The 26,031-nt window shown below is 45.6% G+C and overlaps 1 protein-coding gene across 1 annotated transcript in view; it reads left to right on the top strand.

Annotated features, from left to right (window-relative positions):
* avil (advillin) overlaps positions 1 to 26,031 on the top strand; it is a 69,252-nt gene that overhangs the window by 18,284 nt on the left and 24,937 nt on the right. The window contains exons 6-12 of the mRNA XM_084316753.1: positions 4,271 to 4,476; positions 5,128 to 5,206; positions 5,337 to 5,435; positions 10,177 to 10,330; positions 11,482 to 11,582; positions 15,258 to 15,395; positions 15,962 to 16,120. Of these exons, the coding sequence (XP_084172879.1) occupies positions 4,271 to 4,476; positions 5,128 to 5,206; positions 5,337 to 5,435; positions 10,177 to 10,330; positions 11,482 to 11,582; positions 15,258 to 15,395; positions 15,962 to 16,120 (936 nt within the window). The remainder of the gene's footprint in view (positions 1 to 4,270; positions 4,477 to 5,127; positions 5,207 to 5,336; positions 5,436 to 10,176; positions 10,331 to 11,481; positions 11,583 to 15,257; positions 15,396 to 15,961; positions 16,121 to 26,031) is intronic.

Below are 26,031 nucleotides of genomic sequence, written 5' to 3'. Positions count from 1 at the left end.
CTTTAGTGGGACGTTTAGTGGCGTTTAGTGGGACGTTTAGGGGGATGTTTAGTGGGACGTTTAGTGGCGTTTAGTGGGACGTTTAGGGGGACGTTTAGGGGGACGTTTAGGGGGACGTTTAGGGGGATGTTTAGTGGGACAGCACATGTACAGCACAACGAAAAGAAGTTTGTCATCTGACCAGAGTGCAAATGTAAAGTGAAATAGTGTACAGAGTTGTAGTATTAATATGTACAGGTATTAGGGCTGACCTCGACTAGTCGACTAATTGATCGAAAGGAGCCGTAGTCGACTGCCAATCTCTCAGTTGGATCATTCCATTTTTGGCTGTGGGGGGTGTCTGATTTAAGTAAAACTTTGGCCAATCAAAGTCGACTATACAAATCCTTAGTCGGGGACAGGCCTAACAGGTACTGTATACAGATACAGACACTATGGTAGTAAATAAATCATACTGGCCAGTAGTGTAACAAGTAAGAGTAGGTAATGGATATGTACAGATATAGATATAGTATCTACACATATGTAAAAGGGATTATATGCAGGTATGTACAGACATGTGGATAGATATAAGTTTAGGGACAGGGTTACATTGATTATCTGACCTACAGGATGTTGCAAGCTGTTGTATAACTGTCCTCTCGGGCCGACTCTCTCAGTAGTAGATCCTCCTCCCCGTCTGCACTTTTTACAACAGCACTGTCTCCTGTCCTTCAGTTCAGCGACGCCCTATAGGTGACTGTGATTGATTGAAGAAATTCAAACAACACAGAATGTTCTTCCCTCTCTATTCCTAAACACTTTGCCAGACCTTTCTTCTGCACTGGATCGGTGCAGTGCTGCTCAACATAGGTGTGAACAAATGTCTGGTCAGAGCGGGACAAGGCTAGAGGCTATGTTAGATAAGCTAATGAGTACCATTACCTTGATGAGTAATGAGTGACTAACCTATTGACATTGTGGGCATTTCAGTCTCTGTACTGTGTCTATAGTCCTGTGACCCCTTGCCTCCAAAAGCATTTGTGTTTAGCTACAGGTATGCCATCTAGAAGGTTTTCCTATACTTTGCAAAATATTTCTTGACATGACAATCAGTTACTTTACTGACCGTGCTCAGTAAAGTAACTGGAAAAAAGAAGAAGAAAAATAAATATATAGAAAAATAATATATAAGATAGGATAAGATATTCCTTTATTGATCCCCTTGGGGAAATTTGGGCATCATAGCAGCATGAGGGGAGGGGAGGTACAGGTATGGGCAGGGTAATAGTAGAAGACATAAATATAGGCAATCGAATTTGATCTGAATATAAAAATAAGAGAAAAATGAACAGTGTAAACAAAGGTGCAGATTATGGTCTGTATGCCCTATCGGTTATATTATATGTTACAATAAATATAGGCAATAAATCATTTGAATCTGAATAGCCTACTATGAGTAAAAGTAAACAATATACACAAGGTGCAGTATACCAGCATATACGTCACACTGTACGTCGTAGTCCGTGCAGGTTTTGGTGGTTAAGAGTCAGACACACTTAGTGGTCAGACATTCATAATAGTTCTCGAGTTCTGCAGCTGTCTCCATATACTGTATATACTGTATTATTATATATATATATTTTCTTTACAGTATCAAGAGTGTGCACTCTAGTCTACACCAGTCGTGTGAACCTCACTGTTGGACGACTGACGACTGCCCCCTCAGTCAAGGCGGCATTGTTGCCAGCAGACTTTACTGCCATGTAATAGTTGCCGGAGTCTCTCAGGTCATTTGTATACATGGAAAACAGGACAGGAGCCTGGGGGGCCACTAGAGGATGTAAATCACTCCCCCTGGGGAGCACTAAAAGATGTAAATAAAGCAGCTGTTGTGGCACCGGATTTGCCATACTGGGTTGTTTTGACAAGGAAGTCCAGACTCCATGGTGTAATGTAAGCTATAGGGAGCTGGACCCGCCACACTGTTGAGCCCAGGATTAGAGGATTCTAGAACATTTCACGCGTGATTTACATAATATGATATTCCTTCATTGGTCCCCTTGGGGAAATTCAGGTGTCATAGCAGCATGGGGGAGGGCAGGTACAGACAGGGTAATAGAAATACATTTACATTTACATTTAGTCATTTAGCTGCCGCTTTTATCCAAAGCGACTTACAAGTTCTGTACAACAAGTCAGCAGGAAGGGTACAACTCTGGCAGTTAAGGGTCAGTAACATTGTTTGTCAAACAGTGTCGAACTTGAGCACTACAGACTTGAGTGCATATTAGCATAGTAGGTAATAATATAGGCACGGTCGATTCCTTAGTAGCAGTGCATACTAGTACAAGATTAGTATTTCTTATTGTCAAACAGTGTCGAACTTGAGTGCTACAGTCTTGAGTGCATATAGTTATTAGTAATCAAATATGAAATAAACATCAGATAGAAGGTAAGAACAAGATAAACTATGAATGAAAAGCAAATGAATGGTTGTGGAGCCTGATGGCTACTGCCTAGTGGCACAAAGGACTGACCAAGGCAATTTGGGGTGTGTTGGGCGGGGGTGAGTCTATGACTGAAAATCACATGTTTCACATACAGTCGTAGAAAACCTACACTTATTACACACACGCAGTGCAGTACACATGTGTTGATAATAACCCATTGTACATTATTTATTGTGATCCTGGGCACTGCAGTGATGCAGAGTGTAGCGACGCAGGTGGGCGTGGCACGCCGTGGCAGTGTGAGTCCCAAACCTCACTTCAAGAAAGACTCGAAAGACTCACTTAAAGACCTCCTGACTAGACGCTCAACTGGGTAGCCCGTTACCAAACTAGGACCTCTCCATGAGCTTGTGTCAAACCGCTGGACTCTGCCTATCATTCTGCTCTCAGATTTATTACTGGTGACTGATATGTACCTACCACTGTGTCCTTTATGAAAAGGTTGGATGGCCTTCTCTGGTTGAAAGGCTAAGCTGCAACGTCCCTCATAAGTTTTTAGGATTTTTTGCAACCGTCACTTTGGTGACCCCTAGTGGCTCGGGTGTGCATATTTTGTAATACAATATATATATCGAATTGAAGGCTTATTTGTTGCCTGTCGATAGCAACAAAATATGACAAAATCCGTTCAGCGGTTCTCGAGTTACATGCCGGTATTTGAGGCTTGTGCAAAGTACACAGTATTGCGCAAAATACCACTCCCGACTCAGGCTGCAGTAGTTCCGTCAATCTAGATCCGATCTCGAAAATTATTGTGGCTCGTTGTAACCAATGAGTGTGGCTTTCCAATAATACCCCACATGGGGATCTAAATAACAAAAAACACGAAGAAACACGAAAACAGGGAGAGCAAAACAGCCGAATGAATTGAAGTCTATGAGAAAACTGAGTTTTTCTTTGTACACAGTTTACCAAAATCACTCCTAATCACTCATTTCTGAATGGATCTTTATGAAATTTGGATATGTACTACATAAGGCTTCAGGCTATGGCTGCGTCTGGATTTGTAAGCCATGCCACCTTCTGGGGAAATACTACCTCTGGACTACAAACTACTACAGAAAAACTTGAGTAACAAGTTTCTTTTACAACTCAAGTTCAGACCTATGTAACTCTATTACTAAATTAAATTAAATGTTTAATAGTTTTTCCAGGCATGTCCCATGTTCCCTGCATCAAACACTTTCTTTCTCGTACGTTGTTTGTGTTTATGCTTGGTCTGTGTTTTCCGTCTCGATCCATTTACAAGCTTCTGTTCCTTTTTTACTTTCAGTCTCGTTGAAAATGTCGCGCAGTTGACCCTCGAATCCTGACCTCTTCTTCTGATCCTCCAATCACAACTGTCGCTTCCGTCCAAGGGAAGCAACAGTTGCGATCGGAGGATGGAGTGATAGGCGATAAGGATACCGAAAATCTAAGTTGGGTCAGTTGACTTTATCTCTGACATCATCTCTGAATGCTCTGTTGTTTTCTCTAATGCCCCTAGCGTAGCATTATGTAACAGTCTTTTAAATATGGTCTAATATCAGGAGAAATTATGGATGGTAAAGGGGCTCCTGTTCTCCTGTTGCCACCCCTTCTCATCCTCTGCTACAGATTAATATTTTGACTCATATTCACTCATCGCTCCCCCGACCTCCACCCACTCCCTCCGCTCCAGACACTCAAACATACTCCAACCCATACACACACCTTTGTGGAGCTGGAGATCATCAAGAAAAGAGGGCAGGGTTTGATATTTAGGTACATTTTGACATCAAAGCACCTGTACCTCCTAGGGTATGGTGTTGGCGAAGGACATCCGAGACCGAGAGAGAGGAGGTCGGGCGGAGATCGGGGTGATCGAAGGCGACGCAGAGGACGGCTCCCCTCAGCTCATGGAGGCCCTCACTGACCTCCTCGGGGAGAGAACATCCAAGCTACCGAGTGGAGCGTCTGACGACATGGCCGACCAGGAACAGAAGACGCAGCTCACGCTCTACCAGTGAGTTGCAGTCCAGACAGAGGCATCAGCAATAGCAACAATAACAACAATAAGTACCTTGGAACTAGCTACAGTATATGTTAACAAACCATTTATTAATGCATCAATTCTCAGACCCTAATGTTCTTCTTACTTTCTTCTATCTAAAGTGTCTAATGTTCTTCTTCTAAGGGCAGAACTTGAGAACTACTAGGAATGTCTGATCACTAAGTGTGTCTGACTCTTACCACCTAAACTGCACTGCACGTATACTATAACGTATGATGTATATCATGCCAGTTAGGGTACCTTATGTATACTAACTGCACCTGTGTATATTGTACTTTACTTACTCAATACTCATAGTATATATTCTGATTGTAAGTGTTTATTACCCATATTGTAATGTATAATATAACTGACCCTCATCTGCACCTTTGATTACACTGTTTACTTGCTCATATTCTTATATTCAGAGTTAATTATATTGTTTACACTGCTTAATTTTTTATCTTTACTCTAGTTCTATTGCCTATATTTATGTCTTTCTACTATTACCCTGCCCATACCTGTACATCCCCTCCCCCGTGCTGCTATGATGCCCGAATTTCCCCAAGGGGATCAATAAAGGAATCTTATCTTATCTTACCACACTGTTTGTATCCACGTCAGTGTGTCTGACTCTGAAGGTGAGATGAAGATCAGAGAAGTTGCCACCAGACCGTTGGTTCAGGACCTCCTTAACCATGACGTGAGTGCTTGTTGCACAAGATCATAGATTCTATGTGTCCGGTCAGAGTATTCTCAACGACTGTACTACCTTTACTAAAGACACAACATGAATTTGAGGACGTCTACTTCATGTAATTGTGTTTCTTCAGGACTGCTACTTCCTGGACCAGGGAGGGGTGAAGATCTTCGTCTGGAAGGGGAAGAAAGCAAACAAATCTGAAAGACAGGCCGCCATGTCTAGAGCTTTGGTGAGTGACGTAGTTCAGTCCTGTGTGTACTGCATGTGGGGTGCTTATGTAACGGTTGTGACAACGTCACCTCAAACTTCGATGCCCCGAGTGGGAGTCGAACGCCGGTCTCCCACACCGCAGGCAGCAACACAGACCGCTATACCAAGAGGTGAATCCACTTCTAAGTGCTGGGTCTATGCGTCTTTTGAGGATGTGAGAGTGAGTTTAACCCATAGCACCGCTACTCACCCCAGCCCTTCTTGACTGCGCTTCACGATACCATCCGTTACACTTATATATATTTTTTTATCCACTTTTTCTCCCATTTTCAATTTTTCTCCCATCCCCAATTTCGTATCATCCAATTCAACCCTCCCCTGTCTCGAACGCTGTTTCTTGCCTCCCACAAGCCGGCTGCAATGTGGACTAAGTCATACATAGCACGAGTCCCCTCCGATACTCGAGGTAACAGCAGTCGCATCTTTTCACCTGCGCGGCGCGATCTTTCAGCGTCAGGGGTCTGCGCTTTGGAGGGGCGCCGCCCCCATCGCTTCCTGATTCTACTGCGCAGGCGCACCAACCGACCTGTAGGAGTCGCTGTCCACAACGCCCGATCCCCACCCATCAGTTTCCCACCCCCTAATACTGCCAATGTGTATTAGTACGGACTACCAGCTAAACTGAAAGCAATGTGGAGCGCTGGGCTCGAACAGGCAAACCCAGCGTCTCCAGTATTTGTGGTGAGCGCCTTGCCCACTGCACCACGTGCACCACAAGCTGTGGGGTGCTTATATGTAATTGTTGTATGGTTTCATACGTTACTCAAGCAGTTGTGTACCTTGCAGTTGTGTACCCCCCCCCCCCCTTCTTACCACCACCTCCCATCCCAACCCCTTGGTCTTAACACAATATCAACACATGAAGACAATGGTTTCTTGATTATACACATATCTTCCTGACACCCATTTTCTTTAAATAATTTTTGGGGTGGCGGCTACGTGGTGCAGTGGGCATTAAGACCATTGAAAATATGGTTTGATCCCCAGGCTTTGGTATCATGGAGAGAATTAGAAGAAAACATAGTAGCCCCACAGAGACTGAAAGACATAGCACACACTAAACTTTCAATCAAGCATTGTGAGCGGGAATTTGGCCCCATAATTACCCATGCAATCAGAACATGGCGGGAAACACAAAAGAAATATCCTAACCCTCAAAAATGGCATAATCACACTCCCATATTCAATAACAATGCACTCTTAATGGGAAAACGCCCTATAAGATTCCCTATATGGGAAGAGCAAGGCATACACTCATTAGGGGATATTTTTAATAACCAGGGCTTCTGCAGTTATGTCGAAATATGTACAAAGTTTAACCTCACCGAGTCCACATGGCTTTTTTACATACAGTTAAAGCTATGTCTGAGGTCTCACGGTGTTCCATTACTCATACCAATCGAACACCACAGATACCACAAATTTTTCTATGAAAGAGAAACATTGGGAGGTTTTGTATCAGGTTTTTATTATCAATTACTAACGTCCTTGTATGAAACCCTTCAACTAGACACTGTCTGGAGGAGGGATATACCAGACCTGGAAAATGACTTTGATTGGCAAGGAGCCTGGGCAAATGTCCGACTTACATCAAGGAACCCGGATCATCAACAAATCAATCTGAACTATATTCACAGGACATACTTGACTCCTATAAGGCTGTGCAAAATGGGGCTTAAACAAGACTCCAAATGCTCCCAATGTACAAATGGGGACGAAGGAACATTTATGCACATGTATTGGGACTGCCCACCAGTTAAGGCATTCTGGAAAGATGTGTCCCAACAATTATCAATACTCGTATCTTGGAATATACCTGTACACCCCTCGGTATTACTATTGAATGATGTTTTTGAGTTTGCAGTGAATCCACAGCTAAAGAGATTGGTTTTATCGGGTATCACAGTAGCTAAAAAACTGATCGCATCACGCTGGTTTCAACCGGAAAAAATGTGCCGGAGAGTTTGGTTCCTTACATATCTCGATGTGATATATCAAGAAATATCTACAGCAAGAATTCTGGGTCTCAATGAATCCAAAATGTCAATGTGGGTAGAAGTGGTGGAGAGAATAAAAGCTAGCTTATAGTGGTAGTGTCTGGTTAGGAGTGAGGGATAATGGAGGTACTATCCAAGAGGGGGTCCGGGAGGGGGGGGTTCGAGCTGGAGCATATGTGTGTAGGGTTTTAGAAAATAGGTATTAGGGGTATATTCTATACTAACAGTTATATAATAGTAATTTCGCGGGATATACACTGTATACGGTTAAAATGTTATTATAGACTATTTTTGTTTTATCTTGTTTCTGTACTTGCATGTATTTTAACCACCTTGACTGAAAGTTTCATTATGCATTGTGTGTTGAGTACTGACTTTTAATAATTTTTGTTTTGCAATAAAAAAAAAAAAAAAAAAGATTTGGGGGAAATCTTTTAGAATAATTAGACAACAATTGAAAAATGTAAAGATATTACATTTTTCCCCATTGGTGGAGCCCCCCAACTGGACGTGAGCAGGGGCGGAGCTTCCTATAGGCGACATAGGCATTTGCCTAGAGCGCCACCCAGAGGAAGTCGCCAAAACTGCACCCAGCAAAAAAGAAAAAAAGGGGTGAAACTTGCCTAGGGCACCAAATGTGCTCGGTCTGGCCCTGGACGTGAGTGCCCTAGGCACAGAGCTTGATTTGCTTGTACATTAGGAAAGGCCCGGCTCTGTACTCAAGCATGCAGCAGCTTTGTACGCCACGCTTCTTCTCCTACAAAGGCCTCATCTGCATGGAGTGTTACCTTGACTCTGTGTTGGAGTGTTACCTTGACTCTGCTCTGTGTTGGAGTGTTACCTTGACTCTGTGTTGGAGTGTTACCTTGACTCTGTGTTGAAGTGTTACCTTGACTCTGTGTTGGAGTGTTACCTTGACTCTGTGTTGGAGTGTTACCTTGACTCTGTGTTGGAGTGTTACCTTGACTCTGTGTTGGAGTGTTACCTCGACTCTGTGTTGGAGTGTTACCTTGACTCTGTGTTGGAGTGTTACCTTGACTCTGCTCTGTGTTGAAGTGTTACCTTGACTCTGTGTTGGAGTGTTACCTTGACTCTGTGTTGGAGTGTTACCTTGACTCTGTGTTGGAGTGTTACCTTGACTCTGTGTTGGAGGAGTGTTACCTTGACTCTGTGTTGGAGTGTTACCTCGACTCTGTGTTGGAGTGTTACCTTGACTCTGCTCTGTGTTGAAGTGTTACCTTGACTCTGTGTTGGAGTGTTACCTTGACTCTGTGTTGAAGTGTTACCTTGACTCTGTGTTGGAGTGTTACCTTGACTCTGTGTTGGAGTGTTACCTTGACTCTGTGTTGAAGTGTTACCTTGACTCTGTGTTGGAGTGTTACCTTGACTCTGTGTTGGAGTGTTACCTTGACTCTATGTTGGAGTGTTACCTCGACTCTGTGTTGGAGTGTTACCTTGACTCTGCTCTGTGTTGAAGTGTTACCTTGACTCTGTGTTGGAGTGTTACCTCGACTCTGTGTTGGAGTGTTACCTTGACTCTGTGTTGGAGTGTTACCTCGACTCTGTGTTGGAGTGTTACCTTGACTCTGTGTTGGAGTGTTACCTTGACTCTGTGTTGGAGTGTTACCTTGACTCTGTGTTGGAGTGTTACCTTGACTCTGTGTTGGAGTGTTACCTTGACTCTGTGTCGGAGTGTTACCTTGACTCTGTGTTAAAGTGTTACCTTGACTCTGTGTTGGAGTGTTACCTTGACTCTGTGTTGGAGTGTTACCTTGACTCTGTGTTGAAGTGTTACCTTGACTCTGTGTTGGAGTGTTACCTTGACTCTGTGTTAAAGTGTTACCTTGACTCTGCTCTGTGTTGGAGTGTTACCTTGACTCTGTGTTAAAGTGTTACCTTGACTCTGCTCTGTGTTGGAGTGTTACCTCGACTCTGTGTTGGAGTGTTACCTCGACTCTGTGTTGGAGTGTTACCTTGACTCTGTGTTGGAGTGTTACCTTGACTCTGTGTTGGAGTGTTACCTTGACTCTGTGTTGGAGTGTTACCTTGACTCTGTGTCGGAGTGTTACCTTGACTCTGTGTTAAAGTGTTACCTTGACTCTGTGTTGGAGTGTTACCTTGACTCTGTGTTGGAGTGTTACCTTGACTCTGTGTTGAAGTGTTACCTTGACTCTGTGTTGGAGTGTTACCTTGATTCTCCTCTGTGTTGAAGTGTTACTTTTTTATTAGTCGACAAAGGTACAGTGGAATACAGTACACATTGAATGACACATTTTATATGTTCGCCCTTCCCCCCCTCCCTCCAGAGTTCCCACAGACATTGCAAAATTCAATTCAAGGACTTTCTAAAAAAAAAAAATTAAAAAGAAAAATTAAATTAAATAAAAAAAAGGATACAGTTCACTTTTAAGTGCTGTTTTCTAATAAAAAAAAAGTTTTATCAGATCCAATATTTATAGCTCAATTCGACAATTAGCATTAGGCCTACCTTAATTCAGAAAAAATGAAAAAATAAAATAAATTAAATGTCTTGATTCAGTCATGGATGAACAAAAATCCTTAATGTGGTTGGTCGATTTGAATTTCAAGGACTTTCCAAGCACCTTGTCCAGGCCTTGATCTCTTTTTTTTGTGTGTCATAAACAAGCACTAAGCACTTCAAAGACCTTGTCGGATTGTTACCTCGACTCTCCTCTGCAACAGGAGTTCATCACCATGAGGAAGTACCCGCTCACCACCAACGTGGAGACGGTGAGCGACGGGGCGGAGTCGGCCCTGTTCAAACAGCTGTTCCAGAGCTGGACGGTGAAGGACCAGACTGCTGGTCTGGGCAAGACGCACACGCGGGGGAAAGTGGGTATGTGTATTTTTATTTAATGTAATATAATTAGTGGTGACAGCGGCTCAGGAGGTAGAACGGTCGTCTGGTAATCGGAGGGTTCTCGGTTTGATTCCGGCTCCTCCTGGCAGCGTGTCGGAGTGTCCTTGAGCAAGACACTTAACCCCATAACTGCTCCCGATGACCAGGTTGGCACCTTGCATGGTTTCCTCTGCCGTCTGTGTGTGAATGGGTGAGTGAATGGGTGAATGTGAGGCATAAGTTGTAAAGCGCTTTGGACAAAAGTGCTATATAAATGCAGTCCATTTACCATTTAATTGTATTGTGTGTGTGTGTGTGTGTGTGTGTGTGTGTGTGTGTGTGTGTGTGTGGGGGTGTGCTAGCAAAAAGATCATATGAAAGTAAAATAAAACAATAATGTTGTTCTAACTAAATCTCAGTTAGGTAGTCTCTACACTAAAATGAATAAATAAATAAATGTTCACAAGTTAAGTGCATTTAATTTGTGTTGTTGAATCAATTAATAGGAGAGAGTGAATATTAATTGTTACGTTTACATAATTCCTATTTAGTTCCCTGTATCACTGTACACATTAATACTACAACTCGGTACATACATCTGATTAGCACTATTACTAGTTGAATCACCTGTGCATTGTATGTGCTGTTGTACTTTACTGTTACCATTTACATGATTTAATGATTCTACATGGTTTTGTCAACATGTTTGCTTCAGCTAAAGATATGTGAGGACTGGACTAGTTAAAACATACTGTATTTGCTTAAAGATGTGAGGTCTGGACTAGTTAAAACATACTGTATTTGCTTAAAGATGTGAGGACTGGACTAATTAAAACATACTGTATTTTCTTCAGCTAAAGATGTGAGGACTGGACTAGTTAAAACATACTGTATTTGCTTCAGCTAAAGATGTGAGGACTGGGATAGTTAAAACATACTGTATTTGCTTCAGCTAAAGATGTGAGGACTGGACTAGTTAAAACATACTGTATTTGCTTCAGCTAAAGATGTGAGGACTGGGATAGTTAAAACATACTGTATTTGCTTCAGCTAAAGATGTGAGGACTGGGATAGTTAAAACATACTGTATTTGCTTCAGCTAAAGATGTGAGGACTGGGATAGTTAAAACATACTGTATTTGCTTCAGCACACATCACACAGGAAAAGTTTGACGCTGCTCGGATGCACATGATGCCAGAGGTGGCTGCCCAGGAGCGCATGGTGGACGACGGCACAGGACAGGTGGAGGTAACTATGGCTACGTTCACACTGCAAGCCTTAGTGCTCAATTCTGATATTATATATAACGTTATTCTTATTACGAGTCTCCTTGTAGTGGCTTTAAAGGAACATGTCAACATTATGGGAAATGTGCTTACCGTCTTCTCCAGAGTCAGACAAGAAGATAGATACTAATTTCCGTCTAATTTCAGTAGAAAGCTGTCCGGCTGAAAGCTAGCCTAGCTTAGCACAAATTAATGGAAGCAGATACGGACCAGTTAGCCTAGCTGTTGACAAAAACACCTCTCCCAGAGTTTTAGGCTAGTGGTCCGTATCCACTTCCATTAATTTGTTATAAGCTATAGATAAGATAGCTTTCTATTGCACAGAGAGGAAATTAGTATCTATCTTCTTATCTGCAATACTCAACAACATGGCACCCATAAGAACCACCAGGGTTAAAAATCGCGCTGAGCCATGGATGCACACTGAAATACTGGCCGCTATGAAAACCAGAGACAAAAAATGCTCTGAACTTCATAAAAGTCAGACAAAGCTTTCCAAAAGCTCAAACAGTGAACTCCAAGCCCACGTGGTTGAACTGAAAATTCAAAGAAACAGACTAAGAAATGACGTAAACACCATGATCAGAACCGCAAAAAGAAATTTCATCAACGACAAAACTGAGGAAAACAAAAACAAACCCCGCGAACTTTGGAAATTACTCAATAATCAACTAGGCTGCAGTAAAAAACTTAAAACCAGATTCTCAAACATAAACATAAAGACGGACAACACGCTCATCACAGACAAGCTGGATGTAGCCAATTACTTAAACATCTTCTTCACAAACATAGCCACAACACTGGTAAACAAACTACCCTCCCACTCAGGGCATTATGGGGTAGAACACATAGTAGCATACTACAAAAACCTAGGGGTCCACAAAGACGACTTCAAACTTGAAATGGTAACAACCGATGAGGTACTCAAAAAATGTAGCGCCCTCCAACCTAACAAGGCCACTGGCCATGACAACATCCCCTCCAAATTCCTCAGAGACGCAGCAGCCGCCATCACCCCAGTCATCACACACATAATAAACCTCTCTATAAAACAGGGGCACGTCCCCAAGGACTTCAAAATTGCGAGAGTGACCCCTCTGCACAAAAAGGGCAGCAAATTAGACCCAGGCAACTACCGCCCTGTTTCTATTCTTACCTCCATCTCGAAAGTCATGGAGAAAATAGTCTACGAACAGGTCGAAAAGTACCTGGCGGAAAGAAATCTAATCTACGAATTCCAATCTGGCTTCAGAACGTCCCACTCCACTGACACATGCCTCCTCTATTTGAACGACCACATCAAACAAGAGGTGGACGCGGGCAAATACTGCGGCATGGTCATGCTGGACCTACAAAAGGCCTTCGACACTGTCAATCACTCCATTCTAATGGACAAGCTAAAAGCAATTGGTTTTGATAGCTTATCAGTGAGCTGGATGCAATCCTACCTGGAGGGGAGAGAACAGATGGTAGAGGTAAACGGTACTCTATCCCCCCCCCTCACAGTGAGCTGTGGTGTTCCACAAGGAAGCATACTAGGACCGCTACTCTTCCTAATTTATGCAAATGACATGTCGTCAGCCTGTGACTGCAACTTGTTCCTGTTTGCGGACGACTCAGCCCTGCTGGTCTCTGACAAGAACAAGTTGCAGGTTGAAAAAACCCTCAGCTCGGAACTAGGCAAAATCTGCATATGGCTCGCTGATAACAAACTATCATTACACATGGGCAAAACAGAGTCCATTCTCTTCGGTTTAAATAACAAACTCAGCAAGACCGACGGCTTCTCAGTTGCAGTGGGTGACAATATTGTCACAAGGAAAGACGAAATTACCTACCTGGGTTCCATCCTAGAGGCAAATCTTTCCTGTGACAAGATGGCATCCAATGTAATAAAAAAAGTCAACCAACGAACTAGATTCTTGTACCGGATCTCCTCTCTAGTAAACAAGAATACCCTGAAGACTCTGGCAGGAGCACTCATTCAAGGGTACTATGACTATGCATGCACCTCATTGTACCAAAGCACCTCAAAGGCGCTTAAAACAAAATTACAAACATCACAAAACAAACTAGTCAGACTACTACTTGACCTGAACCCCAGAACCCACCTCACCCCTGCCCACTTTGACAACCTAGGATGGCTTAGAGTAGACGACAGAGTACAGCAACTTGCAATGGGCCTGGTCTACAAGATACACTATACGACCGGGGTGCCCATGTACATGTCAAAATACTTCCCAAAGGTCAGTGAATACCACAACCACTACACCAGAGGAAGCTCAACAAATCATGTTAAACCCAGATTCGGCTCAAACAAGGGACTAAACACGTTTCGCAATTATGCCACAACAATGTGGAACGCCCTACCCAAAGCTGTAAAGGAATGTGAATCCCTGTCCACATTCAAAACCGCTCTTAAAGAGCACCTACGGGAGGCTGCAATTCGAAACTGGCCACCGTAAATGCCCAAAACCCCCACCCCCTCCTAATGTACAGTCTCCTCCCCACCGTATGTATATATTCCCTCCCCACCGTATGTATATTTCTCTCCCACCCACCCACCCCCTCCTAATGTACAGTCCCCTCCCCATCATATGTATATACTCTGTCAGGATCTAGGGGTAACAGTACTGTATATTTGAATACCGTTTATGTCACAAATGTATCAGTACTAAATACCTATATGTCCCTATGCCATAAATGTCATGTATGTTGTATATGTCATAAATGTCTATATGAATTGAAAATGGGGGACCCTGATGGAAACGAGACAAACGTCTTTCTCAGGTCTGCATCCCCTTAACAATTGTATGTATTGAGCCGTACTGTATTGTACCCATTCTGCAATCTGTTAAATAAAGTTTTCATTCATTCATTCATTCATTGGGTCTGGAGAAGACGGTAAGTGCATTTCCCGGCGTAAAAAACAAGTTTAAAGGGGACGTGCATTGCTATTCCTTGCACTATTTGGGCAACTTTACACAATTCCTGTGAGGCTATTGAACACATCTGTACGTTTTTTTTCAAAAAAAAATGCATTGTTTTATATTTCAAATCAAGTACTCAAAAGCCTAATTTTCCAGCCTCAGGATTTCAGGCTGTTATTGGATGGGCTCCGCCCATAAGCGCTTTGAAAGACAGTCACCCACACATTTTTACACACACTCCTGCAAAGTCCCTCTCTCTCTCTCTCATCCCTCTCTCTCCCTCTCTATCTCTCTCTTTCCCTCTCTCGCTCGTTCTCTGCTGTCTGTCGGACTCGGCGGCACCCTGTTTGAGGAAGTAATCCACTTGCTCTGTTGAGCGAATTGTGGGCGGTGACTACAACCACAGAGCCAATCAGATCACAATCAGCTCCATCAGCTCCTTGTTACGTCACCTTGCGAGTCAAATCAGAATGACCTAATTCACTGGAGGAGGAAATTGTCTCAACTGAATTAGAGCAATCCTCCAATATGGTAATTAGAGACAAAGACCCATTGATATTAACACCATATTGCTATAAAACAATGCTAAACACTGGAAAAAGCCATTTATAATGCACAGGACCTTTAATATCTATATATTTAAAGTGTATTTTATCGAGTTAAAGGTTTATCTGTCTCGTTTCTTGTATGTTGTGTGACATACCCAGGTGTGGAGGATTGAGAACCTGGAGCTCGTCCCTGTGGAGCCCCAGTGGTTTGGCTACTTCTACGGAGGAGACTGCTATCTGCTCCTCTACACGTATCTAATCCACAGCAAACACAACTACCTGCTCTACATCTGGCAGGTAGGCAGAGGCTCTGCGCCAGTACACCTGAATATCTGCCACGTGCCGCACATCCAGAATCCTGCACTCAGTGCACTGACTCATTGGCAGGATAGCATAGCGTTAGAGAGGCTGACCGGTAACTGAAAGGCCGCTGGTTTGATCCCTGGCACCGATAGGATAGTGTATTCCAGCTTTGAGCTAGTAATCGAAAAGGTAGCTGATATTACATCTAAGGGTGCCACCCCGTCTCTGCTATAGTGCCCTTGAGCAAGGCACCTAACGCCAGCAACTGCACTGTGAGCGGTTCTGCCCTCTAAAGGCAAATTTAGATTACCTTGTGTAAAGTAACCTATCTCAAAACCCGCCCTCTCTTTTTGATCCTCCAATCGCAACTGTCGCTTCCCTCGGACAAACTGTAAGCAACGGTTGTGATTGGAGGATCAAGAAAAGAAGGCAGGGTTTGAGATAAGTCAACTGAAAATAAAGCAATCTGCATGATTTTCCATTGGTCGGTTCATGCTCGGTCTTTGAGTCATTCATGCAGTTTATGATAATATTCGAATACTTAACGTTTTCTGATTCAGGGGCGCCACGCAACGCAAGATGAACTAGCAGCGTCCGCGTTCCAGGCAGTGGACTTGGACCAAAAGTACGGTGGCCAGCCGGTCCAAGTGAGAGTAACCATGGGTAAAGAGCCAAGACACTTCATGTCCATGTTCAAGGGTAAAATGGTCATCTTTGAGGTACAATATAACCTTCTCTTTTTCTTTACCCAATTATTAAACTGGAGATATTGAGATTGTGCTCTGGCTATGCTATATAAGAAGGTAGATATGCCTTTTTACAGCAATGTTACAATGTCAGTCAGTCATTCATCCATTCAGTTAATTCGTTCATACAGTAATTAATTCACTGATGGTTAGCCACTCTGCCCCTTGTGGCAGCACCCATGCATGATACTTTGTGTTCAATCAAAGGCTACGTTCAGAATGCAGAGGAAAGTGGCCCAAGTCTGATTCCTTTGCTCATAATATGTGACCCAGATCTGCTTTGTGTGTGACTCACACTTTCACAACAGAACAGAGTGAGCAGCACAAATCACATGGAATCTGATCTTTTCAATTCTGATTTGGGCCACTTTCATTCGTGGTCCTAAATCAGATACAGGTCTGATTTTTTTTATGCGACCTCAATCTGAACAGTCATACGACTTTTTACTCTAGATTGACATTTGTCACAATTTTCTTTACGTCCATCTTCTTTATTGTTCATTTGCGCATGCGGGTCAGTTAAGAAGCATGACCAGTTCACTGGAATCTGATATCTGTGACTTTAAAAGAATTATGTGAACAGCCAAACAAAAAACATATCTAAGCAATAAATCAGAATTGAGGCTTGCAGTGTGAATGTAGCCAATGAGTGCGGAAGGCTTCTATACTTTAGGCAAGTGGCTTGTCCTTCCGCGTTCCCGTTTTGCGCTCTGATTGGCCACGCACGTTTCTGGTCATGTGACATGTGCGCCAATCGTGGGACAGCAAGTTTTTGGACGGTTAAGCTTAGGCACTGTTGTGGCTGATGGTTGTTTAACACAGCAGGAGACGATATTTCCAATTGTAACAAGTAGGTAATTTATTTAAGAAAAGAAGTTCTTAACAGCAAGAGCTATGGGTCGAGCAGAGGATCACCACAGCTTGAACAAAAAACACTCTAACTCTCAATCCCTCTGCCTGTCCCCTAAATCCCCTCTCAGTCCTGCCCCCCCATGACAGATATGATGACGTATCATATCATGTCAGATCTGACATGACGTACATTAAGATGATACGTAGATTTAACATCGGAGAGAGATAAGAACATTAAGAACATGAAGAGAGATAAACAAGATATGATGTACACACACGATATGATGTAAAACATTTAAGAACATTGAAGAGAGAGTGAGATGTGTGTGTGTGTGTGTGTGTGTGTGTGTGTGTGTGTATGTGTGTGTGTGTCTGTGTGTGTGTGCGTCTGCGTACAGACGTATGTGTATTGTATGTGTGTATTGTGTCACAGGGAATGTGTGTGTGTGTGTGTGTGTCGGTGTGTATGTCTGTGCGACTGTGTGTGTCTGTGTGTGTGTGTGTGTGTGTCTGTGTGACTGTGTGTGTCTGTGTGTCTGTGTGTGTGTGCTGTGTCTGTGTGTGTGTGCTGTGTATGTGTGTGTCCGTGTGTCTGTGTGTGTGTGCTGTGTCTGTGTGTGTGTGCTGTGTATGTGTGTGTCCGTGTGTCTGTGTGTGTGTGCTGTGCCTGTGTCTGTGTGTGTGTGCTGTGTATGTGTGTGTCTGTGTGTGTGTGCTGTGTATGTATGAAAGAGAGAAAAGAACAAGATATGAAAGCGATACGATGTACGAGATTACCAGCACACAACGTGCCGTACTGAAATGTCCATCTGTCCAAGTTGTTTTAAGAACGTCAGCCAGACCGTCTTTCAGCACTGCTAGTTGACCTATATTAAACTAGTCCACCCCATACACATTTTCCCCAACATTCCCCCATTTGGGGCTATCCCTAGTCCCACCCAAATCATATAACCAAGAAAATGTGAACGTCTAACTAAACGAGAAACCATATTTATATAATAAAAGTTTAAATGGCTGATCTAAACAAGAAACCTAGCCATATAATAAATTTTAAATGTCTAACTAAACAAGAAACCTTACTTCATTCACTGGACCCCTAACGGACCAACAAAGGCTGACTACCGTTCTCACAATAAACACAAAACCGCTCAAAACAAGAGTAATAATAAAACATTAAAAAAAAATACCCCAATTTATAATCCTAACCTGACAGACAAATCCCCCCAACCTCCACCGCTTACCAAATGAGCCACAGTTCCGGCCGGAAACCGCGACTCTCATCAGGGAAAGGAGAAGTTGACCGTCAGAACTAAACATAGAACATCCCTCCCAAAAAAAAATGACATTGTCTCTTCCATAACATTGAGTCCCAGTGTCCATCGCTCAGCCCCCCTTCCATGCCCACGCCATAGTCTCCTCACCGTATTGCCAAAAGTCACATTTTGCCAATACAGCAACCACCACGCCACACCTCCAGTCCTCGTAGAAGCATGTCCCCATGCCTGGACGGGAGGCGCTGGTACCGACCTCACCACGTGTCCCCCCATCTTCGACGGGAGGTGCCCATCTTGCCCACTGCGTTAGCCCCCCCCTTTGTCCCTCCAGTCCCCAAACCCGATCCCCAGACCACTTCTTCTCAATGCTTCCTCAGGCTCAGAACCGACACTCTGCCGATGCCCCTTCCCATTCCGGTTTGACCAGGACCACGAGTAAAATAAACAAAAAATAATAATAAAAAAAATAAAAAATAATGCAATGATTTTCAATGGTTGCAATCTCTATGCCGAAAGATCATTAGAAAATCAGACTAAAATTCCTAGTTAAAGGAATAAACCAACAAAACTGCACTCAGACCATCCCCCGTCACTCTTAAAGGAAAGAACCAACAAAAAGAAAATGTCCCTACCTCACCATACCCCTAATCCTCTATCCCCTCGTCTCCCTCTAAGGCAGCATAAAGCTGAGGATATGGCCCGATTTGTGGCTCAATCTCTTTCTGTCCCACCATCAGCATTTGGCTCGTTACGTGTGAAGTTACCAGCCTACCCAAGAGAGGCATACCACAACAGAAAAGGAGAACCAATATCAACCCTGCCACCCCAATGGATATCCCCGTCTGCATCACTATGCTTCCCCACTGTCCCAATCTTTCCAACACCCCACTCCCCCACCATTCTTCATTCCGGCCAGAATTCCCCCTCAACTCCTCCCTCAAATCCTTCAGCTTAGCCATGGCCTCGGAGAACTTTCCCCCTGGCCCCACATTCGTCGGAATGAATGTGCAGCAGTACTGTCCAAACATGGAACAGACTCCACCCTTCTCCGCCATTAACCAGTTCAGAGCCTGTCTATTCTGCCACGCCACCGTACTGGTCGCGTGCATCTGGTCCCCCATTGCATCCAACGCCTCCTCGGTGTAGTTGAGATACCGCTGCTGATTGTAAAACAAATAGTTGATCCACCCGGTGTTCTTATTGACCGATATCCATGGCAGAATAGACTCAAACCCTGCCGCAATCTCATTCTTAGCCATGAACTCGGCTGGAATGCCCCTTGGCTGTCCTATGCTGTCCAGATACACCCTTGGGTCTGCCTTGTAGCTACGCTTTGTTCGAGAGATAGGAGACTCAGAAGGTCCTTCCGTCACTGATAATGGTAGGACCACCATTGGCATGATCGCCTGAACCCGGGCACATCTACCTGACCAATCTAAAGGAAGTGTATTCCTCAACCTCCTACCGCCGCAGAGCCAGTATTGGTCCGCCAGTGCCATATCCTGGACATGAAAAGGGCAAGCTACAGGCCGTGGGTTGGTATCCACTCCCTTTAACACGACCCCGTGTCCACACTTTCCTTCTTTCGTGCAGTTAGTCGTGATGCTCCAAATAGTAGTGCACCGCCCCTCTGCCACCTCCCCTACATCCCGGGTCCCCTCCTTTTGCAAGCACTCGAAATCCTTGGTCAGCCATAGTTTGACACCTCTGGGTATTGGCAACCCCGTCGCTACCCCCTGCACACGTACATCCAATTTCCTACAACGTTCCCGCATAGTGACATCCTTGAAATCCGTGACGTTTCCTGCCGCCTTAAAACGACTAGAGCCGAGAAACCCCAAACACTCTGCCTCGCACCAAGGGCGACTATTATGGGGCCCCTCCCATGCCTCTGCGTCCCTGTCACACTGAGCCCAACTGAACTTCGTGCCCTTCACCAGCAGCCTATCCGGACGTGCCTTGGAGCAGACATAACAATCCTCTATCTGATTCTGCGCGCTCGTGTACTGGACCCACTTAAACCACTCATTCCCTAAAGCCGCCCTATACATCGGGTCAGCCTCCGGGTCTTCCTCGTCATAGTCATAGTCGCCCCCATCTTGTTCCCCGGAAGGAAGCAAACCCCTCAACCTGGCCCAGAGTGAGCCCACTGAGTCCCTCAACGTTCCGGCTGTCCTCTGGAACATATCCTGTCCCCCCACCTCTTCCGACTCAGTGTCCTTGACCTCCCTTTTTCCCCTCACCCCTGTCCCCTGTGATTGGTTCGGGACAGGCTCAACCCTCCTATATACCCCCACAACCCGATCCTCGTTAGTATAATGGTAAGTATCCCCGCCTGTAACGGGGGAATGGTCAAAATCAAAAACATGCCCTTGCGGTCCTACGGGAAACACCCCTTTTGGTTGTAGTCTTATCTTCTCCCCCCCTTCCTCGATGGAGGGAAGAGGGGGCGCCTGATTCTGAGCCTGGTCATGAAAGCCTGCTGGTACTTGAGCCTGAGCGGGACCCCGTGGGACTCCTACCCACTCAAACCCGTCATCCTCAAGGACGGGTCGACCGTGACGGTCGTTGTGCCCGGCCGACCGTCCGCACACTGCTGCCAACATCTGCGGGAGCATCAGCAGGCACTGCACCTTCCAGTTGCCGTCTCGGACCCTCCATGTCGGGTTCTGCATAACTGCGATCGATTGTATCCCCCAAGAGATCGCCGCTGGCCTTTATGCAGTGATTGAAGTGGAACCAGGTCGCTGATCCTTTGACTTGGACTGCCGTTCCAGTCGATCGGATCACCTCGTACGGGCCCTCTCTCCGGGGTGATGACCACTTTCTCTTGTGGACCTTTACGAAGACCAAGTCCCCAGGGATCAGTCTCGGTTTGGTGGCTTCCTTCTCCGCCTCCTTCACCCCCTTTCTCTCCTTTCTCTGCTCCTGTCGAAACACAGCTTCATGTATTTTAGTCACTTGCTGAAGATATTTTTTCAGATCTTGCTCAAAAATATCTAATGCCGGGCCCCTAGCCAGGTGTCTAAATGGCGGTGCTGGCATGCTGCGGCCTGTAAGCATTTCATGCGGTGTTAGCTGTGTTTGGCGGTTTACGCTGCTTCTAATAGCCATCAGAGCAAGTGGCAAAGCATCAATCCAGTTAAGCTTAGTTTGCATACAGATTTTCAACAGTTTGTTTTTAATGACCAGATTGGCCCTTTCCACCTTCCCCTGCGACCCGGGACTATAGACACAGGAAAGGCGCTGTCTTATACCTAATTTCTGCATCAGCCCTTTAACCACCTTGTCGATGAACTCGCGGCCATTATCGCTTTGTAATATCGTGGGAATTCCAAATCTCGGAATGACCTCGCGACACAGGAACTTGATCACTGTGTCCGCGTTCTTGTGTTTAGATGGAATGGCCTCAATCCAGCGACTAAAGCAGTCCTCTACTACCAGGAGGTATCGTTTGCCCTGCACTGGCGTTATCATGTCTGTATAGTCCATAATCAGATGTCTGAATGGTCCCTCAGGGAGGGGTGTGTAAGCCGCCACTGTCGGTACTCCTTTGCGCACATTGCCCTGTAAGCATGTTAAACACCTGGCTAGTGTAACGTCAATTTGTGCCTGAAGCTTTGGGGACCAAAATCCCATTTTCGTGATTCGTTTCAGGGTCTCTGCTCTTCCACAGTGATCAACACCATGAGCCTCAGGTATCACTAAGGACAGAAGATCGATGGAGGCGACTATCAAACCGTTATGACTCCTCCACAGACCATCTGCCCCCCTTACAGCCCCCCTCTCCGTCCACGACTGTTTCTCGGCCTGCGTGGCTGAGTCCTGAAGATCACTCAAATTATCCTCAGTTACCTCAGTCGTCAGTTCGGCCGCAAACATCAGAACAGCCGCGGACGGCACCGCAGCCGCCGCCTTCGCGGCCTCGTCCGCCGCGTTGTTTCCCGTCGTCACAAAGGACAGGTCTTTTCTGTGTGCCTGGCACTTTTACGATAGCAATGCTTTTGGGCAACTTTACAGCCTGAATAAGCGCCACAACCTGCTTGTGGTGAAGGATCGGTGAGCCGTCCGATTTCTTAAAGCCTCTTGCCTTCCAAATGGCCGCGAATAGGTGGCATACGCCATGCGCATACGCAGAGTCTGTAAAGATGTTAACCGTGCGATCTTTAGCTATTATGCATGCTTCTGTTAGTGCTATTAGTTCTGCAAGCTGGGCCGAACATGGTTGCATGCATTGTCCGGCCTTTCTTGTTAGTGTTTCTCCGTTAGGTTTGCACTGTACGACGGCGTATCCTGACCTTAAATTTTCCCCCTCCCGATAGCAGGACCCATCCACAAAAAGTGAGAGTTCTGCTATCGCGAGCGGGTCGACTCCCAAATCAGGACGGAGTTTCACGAAAGCCTGTACCTCCACCTCACACTCATGCGGTTGACCCTCGCTCGGGAGTGGTACCAGATCCGCCGGGTTACTGCCATGGCATGTTTTTATCGTAACGTCCGAGTACTGCAGGAGCCTCATGTAAGCCTGTTGCCGTTGGCTGGTCAGAACAAATTTGCCTCTTTCAATCAAGTTTGCCAATTTGTGATGTGTCCAAATGCAAATGTCATATCCCATTGTCACGGCCGTTGCCTTCTCATACATCAAATGTGCTGCGGCCAGGGCCTGATAACAAGGTGGCAGACCCTGCTCCACCGGCGAAAGAGCTCTAGAGTAATATGCTATCGGTTGTTTTTTCCCACTCCCCCCCTGTGTTTGAGTCAGGACAGCTGTTGCATGCTGCGCTCTATGTGAGACGAATAGGTGGAAACACTTCTCATAATCCGGCAGCGCCAGGGCAGGGGCCTGTAACAACAGACGCTTAATGTTTATGAACGCGTCCTCCCCCTCCTCGGTCCATGTCAAGGGAGCGCGAAGCTTGTCTGTACCCGCCTCTTTTATCATCATCCTCAACGGCGCTGTCGCTATTGTATAGTCCTCCACTCACTCAGAGCTGTACCCAGTCATCCCTAAAAACGTCATCATCTGTCGGACCGTCAATGGCCTAGGTGCCTTGGATACAGCTTCGAGTTGCGTGGGTGAGATGTTTTTTATGCCCTTTTGAATGACGCGAGACAAGTACTCAACTTTTGGCTGGCAGTACTGCAGTTTTGAACGGGATGCCTTGTGGCCTCCCACGGCTAATCCACTCAAAACTTTGATGGAGTCCTCATGGCACTGCTGACGTGTATCCGAGCAGATTAGAATGTCATCTGCATACAGTAAAACCGTGCTGAGTAGTGTGTCGCACACTCCTTGCAAGTCTTCCTTGAGCGCCTTCGAGAAGTAATGCGGCGAGTGCGCGAACCCTTGTGGCAACCGGGTGTAAGAGTATTGTTTCCCCCTGTGGGCAAAAGCAAACAGATACTGAGACTCTTTTTCCAATGGAACACTGAAGAATGCCTGCGTGAGATCAATGACCGTATAGTACTGCGAGCTACTCGGGATGTTTGTCAGGAGGGTGTGTGGATTAGCGACTTCCGCCTCTGGTCCAGACACCACGTCGTTCACCGCCCTCAAATCGTGTACCAGTCTGTACCTAGCCCTGTCCGCCTTTAGCACTGGGTGGATAGGTGTATTACATCTGGATTTGAAAGGGACGAGCACTCCCCCCTTTAACAGTCCCTCAATCTGATGTGATATAGCTTCCTCCGACTCTGGCTTCATTGTATACTGTCTGATAAAGGGTGGTCTACAACCCTTCTTTAACCTGACCTTCACTGGCTGTGCCGACAATATTAGACCCACATCTGTGTCGTGTTTTGACCACAACCGTTCCGGGGTGCGCGCCAACATGTCCTGTTCCAGCAAAGCATCCGCCTCTGGAATAACGCAAGGGTCTCCTGGTAATCTGATTACTTGCGGTTTTGCCAAAACTGAAAAGGAAATCATTATTTTTATGAAACTCCCATCTGCGCTGTTCCAAATTAGCGGAGATTCCGTGGAGACCCACCTTTGAGTCTCGGATTCCTGTATCATTGAACCTAGATGTTCGGATTCGTAACCAGGATTTATTCTCAGAGTGATGTGTGGGGCGGCGTCTCTTAGTCTATGTTGTTCCCGTAGATACTTACCCATGTTAACCCTCAACGCCGCGCCCTGTCTCCCTACAATTATCGTAGATGAGTCAATCTGCACCTGCTCGGGCTGTCCCTGCAACCATGCCTTGTTCCTAACTAGGTCACTATTCGTCAAATATTGTAGTGTGCAATGTGCCTCCATGTTTGTTTGTCTAGACTGAGGCAGTTGGGTTTTCAGAAATGGCTCCCAGGGGGCACAGACCCTTTGCAGCTCTGCATCTATGTTGCCCAGCCAGAACACAGTGGCCTCTTTCTCCCCCGTCCCTTGTAGCATCATTTGGTACACGTCTTGTTCAATTTGAATCCCCTCAGGCGTACATAGGATTTTACAGCCTAGTTTACACATTGCATCTCGTCCCAAGAGATTGCGCGGGGTGCTGTCCAAAATTAATACAGGTATTGTTATGGTCTTGTTGTTATACGTCATAGAGATTGGATCTGATGTGGGTATTAATTGTGTTTTTCCCGAGAATCCGACCGTCCGAACATACTGTCCAGACTGGGGTAAGTGAGCGGCGTATTTTTGCTTTATGCAGGAAAAACCTGCTCCAGTGTCTGCCATCATCTCTGTTAATTTGCCCTCCACTAGGACCTGCAGAATAGGTTCTTGCTCAGCTCCCTTGGAAACCACAATCATTTGATTTCCCCCCGTCGCATTCTCTGGGCACCCCTAGTGATTACCCCCCTGGTTTCGGGGCCCTCCTGTCTCCCCCTGGTCGTGGGGCCCTTGTGACTCCCCCTGGCGCACGGGTCTTCCATACTCCGAGCCGGGACGGTATGGTTGCCTACATCTCATTTCCCTGTGTCCCTGCATGCCGCAGTTCCAACAGTGGAAACGGGGAAACTGTTGTTCGTTCCCCGGTCCCTGTGTAAACCGTGGGCCTGATTGCCCATTCCCTGCCTGCCGCCTGGACGCCTGGTTCTGTGAACTATAGCCATAGCTTCTCACTACCTGAGGTGCAGGCGGGGGTCCCTGGTCCTGCATGGGTGGAGAGGTAGCAGATGACACCATTACTGCCTGCAACCTCCTTTGGGGCTGCAGTTGTTGCTGAGTTAACTTCCTTGCGTCATTTCTATCCTGATCCCTGACTTTCTGCTCCTGAGCCCTTTGCTTCTCCACACTATGTGTTACATGTGCACAGAACAAAGGATAAGTCATGTCCATTAACCCCACCACGTCTTCCAGTCTATTCTTAACCACCTCTGGAAGCCCTCTCATCACACTTTCTCTAAACATCGCTCTCTGCAACGGGTCAATTTCTGGGTTGTGTCCTAGCTCACCTCTCCACTCCTTCAGTACTTTGTTCACATAGGCGCCAGGCCCTTCCGTCTCCATTATGGGGTTGCCTGCCAGTTTTGCCGGATTAATACGTGATGGATATTGATTCCTGAGTTTGTACCACAACGCCGCTCTATGCGCGTTGAATATGTCTCCATCATGGGCCTGCGTGTCGCATGCCACTCGCATCGATGTATCACCCATGATGTCCCGGCAGGCACCAACTCCTAGCAAACGCGTCAACAGGGATTTGACGTCACCCACTGCTAGCAGAAAAGATGACGTATTTTCCTCAAACTGCGTGATCCACCTGGAGGCTCCTTCTGAAAGGTCCGGTAGTCTTACTATTAAACCATCGATGT

Source organism: Notolepis coatsorum (genome assembly GCF_963971535.1).
Source record: "Notolepis coatsorum genome assembly, chromosome: 6".
Classification (NCBI taxonomy): Eukaryota; Metazoa; Chordata; class Actinopteri; order Aulopiformes; family Paralepididae; genus Notolepis; species Notolepis coatsorum.
The sequence above is the reverse complement of the archived record's forward strand: the minus strand, read 5'-3'. Positions and strand labels throughout refer to the sequence as shown.